Source organism: Scyliorhinus canicula, chromosome 23, assembly GCF_902713615.1.
Source record: "Scyliorhinus canicula chromosome 23, sScyCan1.1, whole genome shotgun sequence".
Taxonomy (NCBI): Eukaryota; Metazoa; Chordata; class Chondrichthyes; order Carcharhiniformes; family Scyliorhinidae; genus Scyliorhinus; species Scyliorhinus canicula.
Window position 1 is genome coordinate 12890101 of NC_052168.1, and position 16963 is coordinate 12907063.

The 16963-nt window shown below is 51.1% G+C and overlaps 1 protein-coding gene across 1 annotated transcript in view; it reads right to left on the reverse strand.

Annotated features, from left to right (window-relative positions):
* The window catches only part of LOC119956272 (casein kinase I), an 80027-nt gene extending 77911 nt beyond the window's left edge, over positions 1-2116 (reverse strand). The window contains exon 1 of the mRNA XM_038783341.1: positions 2027-2116. Coding sequence (XP_038639269.1) covers positions 2027-2101 — 75 coding nt within the window. The 5' untranslated portion in view covers positions 2102-2116. The remainder of the gene's footprint in view (positions 1-2026) is intronic.
* Between the last annotated feature and the right edge of the window lie 14847 nt (positions 2117-16963).

The window sequence follows — 16963 nt, forward strand, 5'->3', positions numbered from 1 at the left end:
CAATCTGTTCTTCATTAGCGCTGTTGGTCATGGGTACATATTGGTCGATACATCGGCAGGTCAGAGGCTTGGAATTTTGTGATGAGTAACTCACCTCCTGACTCCCCAAAGCCTGTCCCCCTTCTACAAGGCACAGGTGAGGATTGCGATGGAGTACTCTCCACTTGCCTGGACGAGTGCAGCTCCAACAACACTCAAGAAGTTCGACACCGCCCAAAGCAGCCCAGCTTGATTGCCACCTTAAACATTCCCTCTACCCACCATCGACGCACAGTGGCAGCCATGTGCACCCTCTACAAGATGCACCGCAGTAACTCACCAAGGCCCCTCCAAGGTTATCATCCAAACCCGTTACCTCGACTACCAGACCGGGCAGCAAGACGTATGGGGTTACCACCACCTGCAGGTTCCCCTACAGGCCACTCGCCAGCCCGACTTGGAAACATATCGGCCATTCCTTCACTGTCGCTAGGTCAAAATCCTGGGACTCTCTCCCTAACAGCACTGTGGGTATACCTACACCACATCGACAGCAGCGGTTCAAGATGGCGGCTCACCACCACCATCTAAAGAGTAATTAGGGATGGGCACTAAATGTTGGTTTAGCCAGCGGCACCCACATCCCAAGAATGAAGATATAAATGAAAATCAGGAACTCCCACAAATCTTTTAAGACTGACTGAAAACTCAGTTCAGTCAATTCTGTTGCTTGCTAAGACTTAGACATCCACAGAGGGTAAATTAAGTCGTTGAGTAAGAGCAATAGTCACTAGCCAAGCAATTGAGGGACCCAGTCCTGGGGACATGGGTTCAAATCCCACTACGGCCCCTGGTGGAACACAAGTTCACGAATAGAATCTTGAATCGAAAACTAATCTCAGTTATGGTGACTGTAAAAACCCATCTGGTTCACTGATTTTTTTGGGGGGGAAGGAAATCTGCCATCCTTTGCCTGGTCTGGCCAACGTGTGACTCCCGACTCACAGCAACTTGATTCACTCTTCATAGAATTTACAGTGCAGAGGGCAGCACGGTGGCACAGTGGTTAGCACGGTTGCCTCGCGGCGCCGAGCTCACGGGTTCGATCCCGGCCCCGGGTCACTGTCCGTGTGGACTTTGCACATTCTCCCCGTGTTTGCGTGGGTTTCGCTCCCCACAACCCAAAAGACGTGCAGGCTAGGTGGATTGGCCACGCTAAATTGCCCCTTAATTGGAAAAAACTAATTGGATATTCTAAATGAGAAAAAAAGAAGAAGTTACAGTGCAGAAGCAGGCCATTTAGCCCATCGAGTCTGCACCGGCCCTTGGAAAGAGCACCCTACTTAAGGCCACACCTCCAACCTATACCCCGTAACCCAGCAACCCCACCTAACCACCTTGGACACTAAGGGGCAATTTAGCGCGGCCAATCCACCTAACCCGCACAGCTTCAGCCAGGGAGGAAACCGGAGTACCCGGAGGAAACCGGGAGAACACGAGCAGACTCCGCACAGACAGAGACCCAAGCCGGGAATCGAACCTGGGACCCTGGAGCTGTAAGCAACAGGGCTAACCACTGTGCTACCATGCCGCCCTCAACTCCCTCCCCTCTGAAATGGCCTTGCAAACCATTCAGTCCGAGGGTAGTTAGGGACGGGGCAACAGATGCCTACCTTGCCAGCAATGCCCATGCCCCTTGAAAGAAAATATAGTTCAGCCTTCGGAATGACACACGTTCTGTATTTATGTCCGGTGGTCATGGAAGGGCCTTAATGGGTGAAGGTTGACCACAAGGCACAACTGTGAAATTGCATCTGGGTTTGGGCAAGCGGGTTCCCAGGGAGAATCCCGTCCATTCAATTTGGATGCCCCGCCCCTCACCTCCCTGCCTCAGATCTTCTCCCCTGGGGGTGGGGCGCCTAAAAGTCTGCCCTCTGACTTGGAGCTGAACCCGGCCGTTTTTGTTGGCCACACTCGAGCCAAACGCGGCCTCTTGCGCGTTCTCCATTTCACACGCGGACAGCGCGGGGACGCCGAGTTTACAAACCGTGCCATCTTTTTCCTTGACGTTGGTGGCGAACCTGGTTAAGGAGCTGGAGAGGCTGGGCAGCAGCCTGAACATGGTGGTGTTCCAGTAGAGTGATGAGCCTCACATTGTGACATCTCTACCCAAGGCAAAAAGGTGTCACGTGATTCACAATGGGAGGTTGTTAGGTCATCTTGCCCTCGGCTATTACAGACTTTTGCCCTGCCACAGAGTTATATTCTTAGCGGGTGTGGAATTTTCCTTCCTACGGGATCTCTTTGCTCGCTCTGATGTGGGATGCTAGCACCAATAATGGCTGGCATTCTAAGAATGCAGGAACACACATGCAGGCCAGTTAAGACCATAAGAATTAGGAACAGGAAGGGGCCAGTCAGCCATTCGAGCCTGCTCCACCCTTTAATAAGATCATGGTTGATCTACATAAGAACATAAGAACATAAGAACTAGGAGCAGGAGTAGGCCATCTGGCCCCTCGAGCCTGCTCCGCCATTCAATTAGATCATGGCTGATCTTTTGAAGACAGCTCCACTTTCCGGCCCGAACACCATAACCCTTAATCCCTTTATTCTTCAAAAAACTATCTATCTTTACCTTAAAAACATGTAATGAAGGAGCCTCAACTGCTTCACTGGGCAAGGAATTCCATAGATTCACAACCCTTTGGGTGAAGAAGTTCCTCCTAAACTCAGTCCTAAATCTACTTCCCCTTATTTTGAGGCTATGTCCCCTAGTTCTGCTGTCACCCGCCAGTGGAAACAACCTGCCCGCATCTATCCTATCTATTCCCTTCATAATTTTAAATGTTTCTATAAGATCCCCCCTCATCCTTCTAAATTCCAACGAGTACAGTCCCAGTCTACTCAACCTCTCCTCATAATCCAACCCCTTCAGCTCTGGGATTAACCTAGTGAATCTCCTCTGCCACCCTCCAGCGCCAGTACGTCCTTTCTCAAGTAAGGAGACGAAAACTGAACACAATACTCCAGGTGTGGCCGCACTAACACCTTATACAATTGCAACATAACCTCCCTAGTCTTAAACTCCATCCCTCTAGCAATGAAGGACAAAGTTCCATTTGCCTTCTTAATCACCTGTTGCACTTGTAAACCAACCTTCTGTGACTCATGCACTAGCACACCCAAGTCTCTCTGAACAGCGGCATGCTCTAACACTCACTAGTTCCACTTTCCTACACTTAATTCCCCAACTGATTAAAAACCTATCGATCCAAGGGCGGCAAGGTGGCACAATGGTTGGCACTGCTGCCTCACGCCGCCAAGGATCCGTGTTCAATCCCAGCCCCGGGTCACTGTCCGTGTGGAGTTTGCACATTCTCCCAGTGTCTGTGTGGGCCTCATCCCCACAACCCAAAGATGTGCAGGGTAGGTTGGTTGGCCCCTTCAATTAGGGCAAAAAAAATGGGTACTCTGAATTAATTTTTTAAAACATATCGATCTCAACCTTGAAAGTGTTCAAGGACTCGGCCTCCACAGCTTCCTGGGGCAAAAAAATTCCAACGCTTCACCGCTCTTTCCATAGAATCCCTCCAGTGCCTTTCAGCCCATCAAGTCTGCACCAAACCCCCTAAGAGCACTCGACCTCGGCTCTATTCGGGCAACCCCAAAACCTAACCAGCACATCTTTGGACACTAAGAGGCAATTTAGCATGGTCAATACACCTAAAGTGCACATCTTCAACCCAGCTGACTATACCTGCGGGAAGTGGACCCAACTCCAGCTCCTCAGAGACCGTGTTAGGGAACTGGAGCTGGAGCTGGATGAACTTCGGATTATCCAGGAGGCAGAGGGGGTTATAGAGAAGAGTTACAGGGAGGTAACCACACCCAAGGTACAGGACAAGAGTAGCTGGGTTACAGTCAGGGGAAAGAAAACGAACAAGCAGACAGTGCAGGGATCCCTCGTGGCCGTTCCCCTTCAAAACAAGTGTACCGTTTTGGATGCTGTTTGGGGGGGATGACCTACCTAAGGAAGGCCCTAGCGGCCAGGTCTCTGGCACTGAGTCTGACTCTGGGGCTCAGAAGGGAAGGGGTGAGAATAGAAAAGCAATAGTGATAGGAGATTCAATGATTAGGGGAATAGATAGGAGATTCTGTGGTCGCGAGCTAGACTCCCGGACGGTATGTTGCCTCCCGGTGCCAGGGCCAGGGATGTCTCGGATCGTGTCTTCAGGATCCTGAAGGGGGAGGGTGAGCAGTCAGAAGTTGTGGTGCACATTGGTACCAACGACATCAGTAGGAAAAGGGGTGTGGAGGTAATAAACAAGTTTACAAATGAGAGGGGCGATATTGTTGGAGAGGACAGTGTGAAACAGACTGGTAAGCTCGAGGAGATACTTGTTAGGAAGGAAGATGTGTTGGGCATTTTGAAAAACTTGAGGATAGACAAGTCCTCCGGGCCTGACGGGATATATCCAAGGATTCTGTGGGAAGCAAGTGATGAAATTGTAGAGCTGTTGGCAATAATCTTTTCTTCGTCACTGTCAACAGGAGTGGTGCCAGGGGATTGGAGAGTGGGAATAGGGATGAACCTGGGAATTACAGGCCAGTTAGTCTTACTTCGTTGGTAGGCAAAGTAATGGAAAGGGTACTGAGGGATAGGATTTCTGAGCATCTGGAAAGACACTGCTTGATTAGGGATAGTCAGCACGGATTTGTGAGGGGTAGTTCTTGCCTTACAAGTCTTATTGACTTCTTTGAGGAGGTGACGAAGCACGGTAAAGCAGTGGATGTAGTGTACATGGATTTTAGTAAGGCATTTGATAAGGTTCCCCATGGTAGGCTTATGCAGAATTTAAGGAGGCACGGGATAGTGGGAAATTTGGCCAGTTGGATAACGAACTGGCTAACCGATAGAAGTCAGAGAGTGGTGGTGGATGGCAAATATTCAGCCTGGAGCCCAGTTACCAATGGAATACTGCAGGGATCAGTTCTGGGTCCTCTGCTGTTTGAGATTTTCATTAATGACTTGGCTGAGGGAGTTGAAGGGTGGGTCAGTAAATTTTCAGACGGTACAAAGATTGGTGGAGTTGTGGATAGTGAGGAGGGCTGTTGTCGGCTGCAGAGCTGGGCTGAGAAGTGGCAGATGGAGTTTAACCCTGAAAAGTGTGAGGTTGTCCATTTTGGAAGGACAAATATGAATGCGGAATACATGGTTAACGGTAGGGTTCTTGGCAATGTGGAGGAGCAGAGAGATCTTGGGGTCTATGTTCATAGATCTTTGAAAGCTGCCACTCAAGTGGATAGAGCTGTGAAGAAGGCCTATGGTGTGCTAGCATTCATTAGCAGAGGGATTGAATTTAAGAGCCGTGAGGTGATGCAGCTGTACAAAACCTTGGTCAGGCCACATTTGAAGTACTGTGTGCAGTTCTGGTCACCTCATTTTAGGAAGGATTTGGAAGCTTTGGAAAAGGTGCAAAGAAGATTTTCCAGGATGTTGTCTGGAATGGAGAGTAGGTCTTACGAGGAAAGGTTGAGGGTGCTAGGCCTTTTCTCATTAGAACGGAGAAGGATGAGGGGTGACTTGATAGAGGTTTATAAGACGATTAGGGGAATAGATAGAGTAGACCAGGGGTGGGCAAACTACAGCCCGCGGGCCGCATGCGGCCCGTCAAAGGTCTTTATGCGGCCCACCAAGTCATTAAAAAAAAATTTTTCTTTAAAAAAAATTTTTTTTAAATTTTTTTTTAAGGTTAATCTGCGGCGGGGGGGGGGGGGGGGGGGGGGGGGGGGGCTGTTGGGTTACTTACTGGTATAGGGTGGTTACGTTGACTTGAGTAGGGTGATCATTGCTCGGCACAACATCGAGTGCCGAAGGGCCTGTTCTGTGCTGTACTGTTCTATGTTCTATATGAGGCGCCCAGAATCATAACCGGGTGAAGTAATTATTTTACTTAATATACTATGCGGCCCTTTAAAATTGTGAATTTATGAATGTGGCCCTTGCACGGAAAAGTTTGCCCACCCCTGGAGTAGACAGTCAGAGACTTTTTCCCCGGGTGGAACAAACCATCACAAGGGGACATAAATTTAAGATAAATGGTGGAAGATATAAGGGGGGATGTCAGAGGTAGGTTCTTTACCCAGAGAGTAGTGGGGACATGGAATGCACTGCCTGTGGAAGTAGTTGAGTCGGAAACATTAGGGACCTTCAAGCGGCTATTGGATAGGTTGGGTCACTGTCTGTGTGGAGTCTGCACATCCTCACAGTGTGTGCGTGGGTTTCCTCCGGGTGCTCCAGTTTCCTCCCACAGTCCAAAGATGTGCAGGTTAGGTGGATTGGCCATGATAAATTGCCCTTTGTGTCCAAAATTGCCCTTAGTGTTGGGTGGGGTTACTGGGTTATGGGGATAGGGTGGAGGTGTTGACCTTGGGTAGGGTGCTGTTTCCAGGAGCCGGTGCAGATTCGATGGGCCGAATGGCACTTTAAATTCTATGATAATTTATGATTAATCTAGGACAAAGGTTCGGCACAACATCGTGGGCCGAAGGGCCTGTTCTGTGCTGTAAGTTTCTATGTTCTATCTTTGGACTGTGGGAGGAAACTGGAGCACCCGGAGGAAACCCACGCAGACACGGGGAGAACGTGCCAAATGTACACAGTCACCCAAAGTCAGAATCGAACCTGGTCCTTGGCACTGTGAGCCTACAGTGCTAACCGCTGTGCCGTCATACTGTCCTCCCAACATTTACCCTGTCTAACCCCTCAGAATCTAACATGTTTCAATCATATCAATTCTCATTCTACTGTACTCCCAAGGAGTGCAGGTCCAACCTGTTTAATCTCTCCTCATATGACAGTCCGTCCATACCCGGGATCATCCTGGTAAACCTCCTCTGTACGGCCTCCAGTGATAATATATCTTTCCTTAAATAAGGGGGCGACATGGTGGCACAGTGGTCAGCACTGCTGCCTCACAGTGCCTGGGACCCAGGTTCAATTCTGGCCTTGGGTGACTGTCTATGTGGAGTCTGCACGTTCTCCCCGTGTCTGCGTGGGTTTCCTCCGGTTGCTCCGGTTTCCTCCCACAGTCCAAAGATGCAAGGGTAGGTGGATTGGCCGCGCAGGTTAGCTTACAGAGTTGTGGGGAGAGGGCGGGGTGGAACAACGGAGCTGGGTAGAGTGCTCTTTCGGAGGGTGGGTGCAGAGTCCATGGGCCGTATGGCCTTCTTTTGCACTGTAGGGATTTTATGAAAACTGCACACCGTATTATAAATGTGGCCTCACTGGTATCTTACACAGTTGCTGTTAGCTAACACAGTTAGCCCCTCGATTCTGCTCCTTCGTTCAGTGGTTGATCTCCGACTTAACGTCACATAACCCACCATACATTTAGATGTAGAAGGAGGCCATTCGGCCCATCGAGTCTGCATCGGTCCTTGGAAAGAGCACCCCACTTAAGCCCACACCTCCACCCTATCCCCGTAACCCAACTTAACCTTTTTTGTTTTTTTTAAAAAATAATTTTTATTGGAATTCTTTACAGAAAATATAAAAATATAACAAGTATAGCAACAAGCAGTAATATGCAACTAACAGCCCCATAACACCCACAATTCCCCCCATACCGTAACATCACATGTATCACACTCCCCCCAACAAGAGAACTTAACCATAAATTAAAATTAAATAAATCAAATTTAAATAAAATAAGCAAACATAATCAACGTTCCTCCCCCCCCCCCCCCCCCCCCCCCCCCCCCACCCCCCCCCATCCCCCTCCCCCAACCTCCCCGGGCTGCTGCTGCTACTGTCCCAGTACCCTATCGTTGAGCCAGAAAGTCGAGGAAAGGATGCCACCGTTGTTGACGGTGGGAGCTAACCACTGTGCTACCGTGTTGCCCGTTTGGTTGATGAAAAAGATCTCTCAATCTCGCTACAATCACTGTGGGTTTAACCTTAAACCAAAATTGCCAAATTGGCGAATGACCCACCCCCACCAACTGAAGGAATTAAGAGCAAGATTACACTTTTGGTAAGGTGGGAGGTGGTGGCATTGTGGTATTGTCACTGGGCTATTCATCGAGCGACCCAGGATAATGGCCTGGGAACCCGGGTTCGGTTCCCACCCTGGCAGAGTTCCAATAAAAATCGGGAATTAAAAGTTTAATGAAGACCACAAAATGATTGTCGTAAAAACCCATCGGGTTCGGGAATATCCTTTAGTGAAGGGAAGTTAATCTGCCATCCTTACCCAAACCGATGCAAAATTACACATGAATCAATAGGCAAATGATATTGCAAATAAAAATGTTAATTTAACTTTAAATAATCAGGATAACAAGGGTCATATGCATCCACAAGCATTTGCAACACCACCCCCCCCACACACATACTACATTGTTGCACAGTTATAATAATTTTTATTGTCGCAAGTCGGCTTACATTAACACGACAATGAAGTTACTGTGAAAATCCCCTAATCGCCACGTTCCAGCGCCTGTTCGGGTACACAGAGGGAGAATTCAGAAAGTCCAATTCACCTAACAAGCATGTCTTTCGGGACTTGTGGGAGGAAACCGGAGCACCCGGAGGAAACCCGCACAGACACAGGGACAACATGCAGACTCCACACAGACAGTGACCCAAGCCGGGAATCAAACCTGGGACCCTGGAGCTGTGAAGCAACAGTGCTGACCACTGTGCTATGGGCTGTCCCAAAAAAAAAATGGTGCAATGGCCGGGACCACAATAGGCTCTTATTTTTCCATGCAGGCAGCTCAGGAGTCCTATCCGACACCTGCTTTCACCTCTGAGTTTTCGCAAGTACAATTCTCATCGGCAAGGCGAACCACGATGAACCTCCTTTCTCTCTCTCTCTCTCTCTCTCTCTCTCTCTTTCGGTTCACGACATCCCCGATGGTGTAACTTTCCACCTGGGTGCATGGTTTAGCTACTTCTGGGAGAACCCCCAGCTCTTTAGCATCTGAGTTGGTCACACAGCTTTCCAGGTTTTGGACCTTTTAAGCCAGCTCACACATTGCCTCGAAGAGCTCCTGTCTCCTTTCCTGTCAAACACAAAAACTAACCTCTTCCTGGGAGTGAATTGTTTCTTTTCCTTACAAGAATTTTGTTTTGCTCTTTCTGTCTCCGTCCTCTTCACGTCTGCAGCTTTGCCTTTACCTTCCAGCACCTCTGCTCATAGCCCTCCTTTGTGACTGCCCCAACACCCTCTGTCTTAACTGCCTTCCTCTGGGTACTGCTCCCAGGTCAAGGGTCTCCAGGTCACATGGACCATTATTTCTTAATAGTCAAGCAAATTACTATTGGTCCCTTTATAACTATTCCAGCTCTTAAACGCCCTCTTCAAATATTCTCAAAAACAATTACAGATTCCCAGATATTTTAAAGAAATTCCACATTTACCTGACTCTACTGTTTCCCAGTCAAAGGTCATTACAATCTTAGTTTTAAAACTAACACTTGATCTAACCTGAATTGTGTTTTGTAGAAGTTCTAAATCCCTTTGTGTGTACAAGTCCTCATTTTACCCCGGAAGGTTCTTTTTATAAGTGTGATGATAAGTCGATTGTCATCTGTATCATCATCTGTACATAAATAATAATATATGTATAACTGTTGCAGTTCCAGCATCCAACCACCAGGTGGTGTGAGTATGCAGACACGTGACCTGGACACACCATGGGCGGAATTCTCCAACCCCCACGCCGGGTGGGAGAATCGCCGGGGCACCACGCGAGTCCCGCCATGCCGCCCCGGCACCCACACGCGATTCTCCCCCCCCCCCCCCCCCCCCCCCCCCCCCAAACCGGCGCGGCGAGAATCACGGCTGGCCGCTGGGAGAATCGCCGCTCGCCGTTTGCAACGGGTGAGTGCCGATTCTCCGGCCCGGATGGGCCTAGCGGCCTGCCCAACACGACGGGCTCCCTTCAACGCCGTCCACACCTGGTCGCTGCCAGCGGGAACAGCGCAGGAACGCTGGGGGGAGGGGGGGGGAGAGGGGCATTCCAACACCGGGGGGGGCTTTAAAAGGGGTCTGGCCCATGATCGGTGCCCACCGATCTGCGGGCCGGCCTGTCTGAAGGAGGACCTCCTTTCCTCCGCCGCCCCGCAAGATCCATCCGTCATCTTCTTGCGGGGCGGCCTCGGGGAGGACGGCAACCGCGCATGCGTGGGTGACGTCATTTACGCGGTGCCTCATTTATGCGGCGCCAAGGCCCGGCGCACGTAAATGACGCAACACCGCTCCTAGCCTCCCAGGGGCAGGACAATAGGGGCCTGGGAGCGGCCTCTGACGCCGGAGTGAAACACTCCAGTTTCCACTCTGGCGTCGGCACTTAGACTCCCAATGGGAGAATTGTGCCCCATTGTGTTCCAGTGGAAGGTATTAGTTAGGAGTTTGTAGCAGTCGCATGTTAGAGTAGCTCTGTACTGAGGGGCAGCACGGTGGCGCAGTGGTTAGCACAGCTACCTCACGGTGCCGAGATCCCAGGTTCGATCCCGGCTCTGGGTCACTGCCCGTGTGGAGTTTGCACATTCTCCCCGTGTCTGCGTGGGTTTCGCCCCCCACAACCCAAAGATGTGCAGAGTAGGTGGATTGGCCACGCTAAATTGCCCCTTAAGTGGAAAACAGAATAATTGGGTAATCTAAAATTTAAATAAAACAAAGTCTAATGTTCTTTGTTCACACTACAATATCAAAATTCAACATCCGCCCAATAAAAGAACATTTAAAAAAAAAAATTTAGATTACCCAATTATTTTTTCCAATTTAAGGGGCAATTTAGTGTGGCCAATCCACCTACTCTGCACATTTTTGGGTTGTGGGGGCGAAACCACTGTGTTACCGTGCTGTTATGAATGAACACCGCGTCGTCAGGTGGGGAATGCCGAAGAGGTCGACGTCAAACTCGGAGGTGCCGTTGTAAATCTTGGTGCCGGCACACCTTTGCGCCGATGTCTGGGAGAATCAAACTCAATCAGGTGTGAAGTCTACGACCCATTGACACTGCCTGGTGCCTTACTGTTCATAGAGATCTTCTGCCCTCACGGGGGAGCCCGTACTCCGCAAGGATCATGGGAAAGACAATCATTCCCACCCCATAGGTCCCTTGCGGGATATTACAGTTCTCATGTTTCCCCTATGCTGCGTTGGTCTGAGAGTTCGCACACAATCACAGAACCTACAAAGTTCTAAGCGAAAGCAGGAAGTACCTTTCACAGCCTCAGGATGTCCCCATGTGCTTTACAGCTCGTTAAGTATTTCTGAAGCATAATCATTGTTGTAATGTAGGGAATGCATTCACTAATTTGATGTGGCGATGCCGGCGTTGGACTGGGGTGAGCACAGTAAGAAGTCTTACACCAGGTTAGAGTCCAACAGGTTTGTTTCAAACACGAGCTTTCGGAGCGCAGCTCCTTCCTCAGGTGAATGCTCCGAAAGCTCGTGTTTGAAACAAACCTGTTGGACTTTAACCTGGTGTTGTAAGACTTCTTACTGCGTTCACTAATTTGCAATGAGCAAGCTCCAAGAAATGTTAATTTGATAATGAGTTGTGGTTTTGCTAGTCAGGGCCGGCTCAAGACACCGGCAACTCGGGCAGTCGCCCGGGGCGCCATGTGCTAGGGGGCGCCAGAGACTCGGGTCCCGCGCATGCGCAGTTGGGCAGGTGCCAACCAGCGCATGCGCGGTGGCCGCCCTCCCCCAGGGCGGCCCCCCCTTGGTCCGCCCCCCCCGCTCGGTCCGCTCCCCCCGCCCCCCCTCGGTCCGCCCCCCCCCCCCTCGGTCCCCCCGCCCCCCCCCCCCCTTCGGGTCCGCCCCCCCCCTCGGGTTCGCCCCCCCCCCCTCGGGTTCGCCCCCCCCCCCTCGGGTTCGCCCCCCCTAGGGTCCGCCCCCCCCCTCGGGTCCGCCCCCCCCCCTCGGTCCGCCCCCCCCCTCGGTTCCCCCGCCCCCCCTTCTGGTCCGCCCCCCCCTCGGGTCCACCCCCCCCTCGGTCCGCCCCCCCCCCTCGGTCCCCCCCGCCCCCCCTTCGGGTCCGCCCCCCCTCGGGTCCGCCCCCCCCCCCGGTCCGCCCCCCCCCCTCGGTCCCCCCTGCTCCCCCTTCGGGTCCGCCCCCCCTCGGGTCCGCTCCCCCCTCGGGTCCGCCCCCCCCTCGGGTCCTCCCCCCCCTCGGGTCCGCCCCCCCCCTCGGGTCCGCCCCCCCCCCCTCCGGTCCCCCCCCCCCCCTCGGGTCCGCCCCCCCCCTCGGGTCCGCCCCCCCCTCGGGTCCGCCCCCCCCACCCCTCGGGTCCGCACCCCCCCGGGTCCGCCCCCCCACCCCCCTCGGGTCCGCCCCCCCCTCGGGTCCACCCCCCCCTCGGGTCCGCCCCCCCCCCCCTCGGGTTCGCCCCCCCCCCCCTCCGGTCCGCCCCCCCCCCCCCCCCCCCAAGGGGGCCGAAGTTCAGCTTGCCCGGGGCGCCAGCAACCCTAGGGCCGGCGCTGTTGCTAGTGATGGTTGAGGGATAGATATCAGCCCGGAGATTGCGATCTCCCCTGCTCGTCTTTGCAATTAAAATCATAGAATCCCTACAGTGCAGGAGGAGGCCATTTGGCCCATCTTGTCTACACCGACTCTCCAAGAGAGTACCCTACTTGGGATCATTCTCCCAGGCACCCCGCTCTATCCCCTTAATCCAATCTGCACATCCCTGGACACTAAGGGGCAATTGATCATGGCCAATCCACCTAACCTGCACATAGAACATAGAACAGTACAGCACAGAACAGGCCCTTCAGCCCTCAATGTTGTGCCGAGCCATGATCACCCTACTCAAACCCACGTATCCACCCTATACCCTTAACCCAACAACCCCCCCTTAACCTTACTTTTATTAGGACCCTACGGGCAATTTAGCATGGCCAATCCACCTAACCCGCACATCTTTGGACTGTGGGAGGAAACCGGAGCACCCGGAGGAAACCCACGCACACAGGGGGAGGACGTGCAGACTCCACACAGACAGTGACCCAGCCGGGAATCGAACCTGGGACCCTGGAGCTGTGAAGCATTTATGCTAACCACCATGCTACCCTGCTGCCATCTTTGGATTGAGGGAGGAAACCTACGCAGACACGGGGAAACTGCGCATAGTCAAGGCCGGAATTGAATCCGGGTCCCTGGTGCTGTGAGGCAGCAGTGCTAACCATAGATACATAGAAGATAGGAGCAGGAGGAGGTCTTTTGGCCCTTCGAGCCTGCTCCGCCATTCATCACGATCATGGCTGATCATCCAACTCAATAGCCTAATCCTGCTTTCTCCCCATAGCCTTTGATCCCATTCTTCCCAAGTGCTATATCCAGCCGCCTCTTGAATATATTCAAGAGGCAGCACAGTAGCATTGTGGATAGCACAATCACTTCACAGCTCCAGAGTCCCAGGTTCGATTCCGGCTTGGGTCACTGTCTGTGCGGAGTCTGCATATCCTCCCCGTGTGTGCGTGGGTTTCCTCTGGGTACTCCGGTTTCCTCCCACAGTCCAAAGATGTGCAGGTTAGGTGGATTGGCCATGCTAAATTGCCCTTAGTGTCCAAAATTGCCCTTAGTGTTGGGTAGGGTTACTGTGTTGTGGGGATAGGGTGGAGGTGTTGACCTTGGGTAGGATGCTCTTTCCAAGATCCAGTGCAGACTCGATGGGCGGAATGGCCTCCTTCTGCACTGTAAATTCTATGTAATCTATGTAATCTATGTTTTAGCATGAACTACTTCCTGTGGTAATGAATTCCACAGGCTCACCACTCTTTGTGGGCCGCACGGTAGCATGGAGCTTCACAGCTCCAGGGTCCCAGGTTCGATTCCCGGCTTGGGTCACTATCTGTGCGGAGTCTGCACATTCTATCCGTGTGTGCGTGGGTTTCCTCCCACAGTCCAAAGTTGTGCAGGTTAGGTTGATTGGCCATGCTAAATTGCCTTAGTGTCCAAAATTGCCCTTAGTGTTGGGTGGGGTTACTGGGTTATGGGGATAGGGTGGAGGTGTGGACCTTGGGTAGGATGCTCTTTCCAAGAGCCGGTGCAGACTCGATGGGCCGAAAGGCCTCCTTCTGCCCTGTAAATTCTATGAAGAAAGAAATGTCTCTTTACCTCTTGCCAAAATGGTTTACCCAGAATCCTCAGACTGTGACCCCTGGTTCTGGACACACCTATCATCATTGGTAACATCTTCCCTGCATCTACCCTGTCTAGTCCTGTTAGAATTTTATAAGTCTCTATGTGATCCACCACTGTGCCTCCGTGCATCAAGGAATCTTTTACGCCCAGTAATATGCTTCAACAGAAAGAAAACTCCTCCAACAGTGCAGGGCTGCCTCAGTACTGCCGCTGCAATGGCTGCCTGGGCTCAGTGTTCAGGTTTATGGAGTGAGTATTGAACTCCGAGATGATAGTGTTACCCACTCCTCGTTAAACTTTGGACTTCAGGATTTCAAACTCGTTTATGGGTGGGATCTGGGCTTCCCTATAGCCAAAACCTTCTTGGAGATCTTCCGCCCCAACTTCAAAATGGCAGTCCCAAGGTATGTTAAAAAAAAACAGCCCCTAAGATACAGATTTAAACAAAAGTGCTTTACAATAAAGTTTTAAAAAATTTAGTGTACCCAATTAGTTTTTTTCCAAATAAGATGCAATTTAGAGTGGCCAATCCACCTACCCTGCACATCTTTGGGTTGTGGGGGGTGAGACCCGCGCAGACACGGGGAGAATGTGCAAACTCCACACGGACAGTGACCCGGGGCTGGGACCGAACCCGGGTCCTCAGCGCCGTAGGCAGCAGTGCTAACCACTGCGCCACCGTGACGCCCAACTTTACAACAAAGTTAACATGCGAATCACGCCTAAAGGTGTTCAGATTAGATGTAGTTATGGGGATAGGGCGGGGGAGTGGGCCTAGGCAGGGTGGTCTTTCAGAGGGTCAGTGCAGACTCGATGGGCCAGATGGCCTCCTTCTGCACTGTAAAGATTCTACAGATTCTATGCAATAAATAAACACAGAATTCTAAAATGGAAGTTGATGAGACCATCAATTCACGCGACACGTGGTTAGAAGTGAACAGTGGTTTTAATCGTCTTACAACAGAGCCTGCCTGTGACACAATGAACTCCAGATGAACTGGCAGGCAGGCTCTCAGCATCAACCTTTATACTTCCGGTTGGGGGGGGGAGGCGCCATGGGTGGAGCCAAGGGTGGAGCCCAGTACAAACTCCCTTACACTCCCAGTGCATCTCCCCCTAGTGGCAGAGCAGCGCAACTGCTCATGTGCCGAGTTTACAGAGACATAGTAATACAGTGTGAATAACGCTACTGTGATTCACCACAGAAGTTAAGCACATAAATAGGCAATTGGCCAAGGGGCCTATTTTCATCTTGCAGTTTCTGTGTTGTTCTGGGAAGTTAATAGAATTCCGGTGACCTGCGAATATCTACTGGCGAGGAATCCCCTGTATGAGTAAGGTCAGCGTCCGGGTGCTTTCGTAAACTTTCAGCACACACACACACACACACACACAGATCAAGACACCGAAACAGTAACATAGTCATAAACCACGTACGTATAAAGACTTATTAATTCTGCAATTATAATCCGACAGTATTTAACACTGCTGCCTCACGGCGCCGAGGACCCGGGTTCGATCCCGGACCCGGGTCACTGTCACTATCAACTTTGCACATTCTCCCTGTGTCTGCGTGGGTCTCACCCCCACAACCCAAAAGATGTGCAGGGTAGGTGGATTGGCCACGCTAAAATTGCCACTTAATTGGAAAAAAAATAATTGGGTATTCTAAATTTACTTTAAAAAAATAATCCTACAGAATTGACATGCACGTTCTACTTGCCTTTTCCCCAAAAACAACTTTGATTCCATATGACTTATCATAGATTATCATAGAATTTACAGTGCAGAAGGAGGCCATTCATCAAATCAGGTCTGCACCGGCTCTTGGAAAGAGCACCCTACCCAAGGTCAACACCTCCACCCTATCCCCGTAACCCAGTAACCCCACCCAACACTAAGGGCAGCACGGTAGCATAGTGGTTAGCACAAATGCTTCACAGCTCCACGGTCCCAGGTTCGATTCCCGGCTTGGGTCACAGTCTGTGCGGAGTTTGCACATTCTCCCCGTGCCTGCGTGGGTTTCGCCCCCACAACCCAAAAATGTGCAGAGTAGGTGGATTGGCCACGCTAAATTGCCCCTTAATTGGAAAAAATAATTGGGTAATCTAAATTTTTATTTTTTTTAAATGTATTTATTTATTTTTAACTTAAATACGATGGGATAGATTTTGTTTTGCTTTCCTGGGTAGGAACTGGTTGTGAGGATCAGTCATTGTGGAACCTGCTGGTTCTCATTCCAATGATTTGAATGGAATGAAAATCAAGTTCTTTCCTAATAGCTGGCAGGCAGTCCATCTTACCCAACATTATTGAGGAGAGATGGAGATAGTCATCTACACCATTGTGTTTTGTTTTAGAAACACAGTGCATCTCTTTCTCACAGGAAAAGGAGGACGGTTAGAAACTGGGACAGTAGTCATAGATAAAGAGATCTGATGCAGGAAGTGTGAGAGAGACATACAGAGGGGGAGGGAGAGCGTGTGTGTGTGTGTGGGAGAAAGAGAGCATGTGGGCGAATAAGAGGAAGAGGGAGACAAAGGTTGAGGGGCGAGGGAGAGAGGGAGGGAATGTGTGTACGTCGGATCGAGAGAGTGTGGGTGAACAAGAGAGAGAAGAGTCAAAGTGTGATGGGGAGGGAGAGAGGGAGGGAAAGTGTGTGCGGGAGAGAGCATGTGAACAAGAGAGAGAAAATTTGAGGAGAGAGGGAAGGAAAGTGTGTGTGTGTGTGTGGGATGGACAGAGTGTGGGTGAGTAAGAGAGAGATGTGAAAAAGGGTGAAGGAGGAGGGAGAAAAAATGCGTGGGTGGTGATG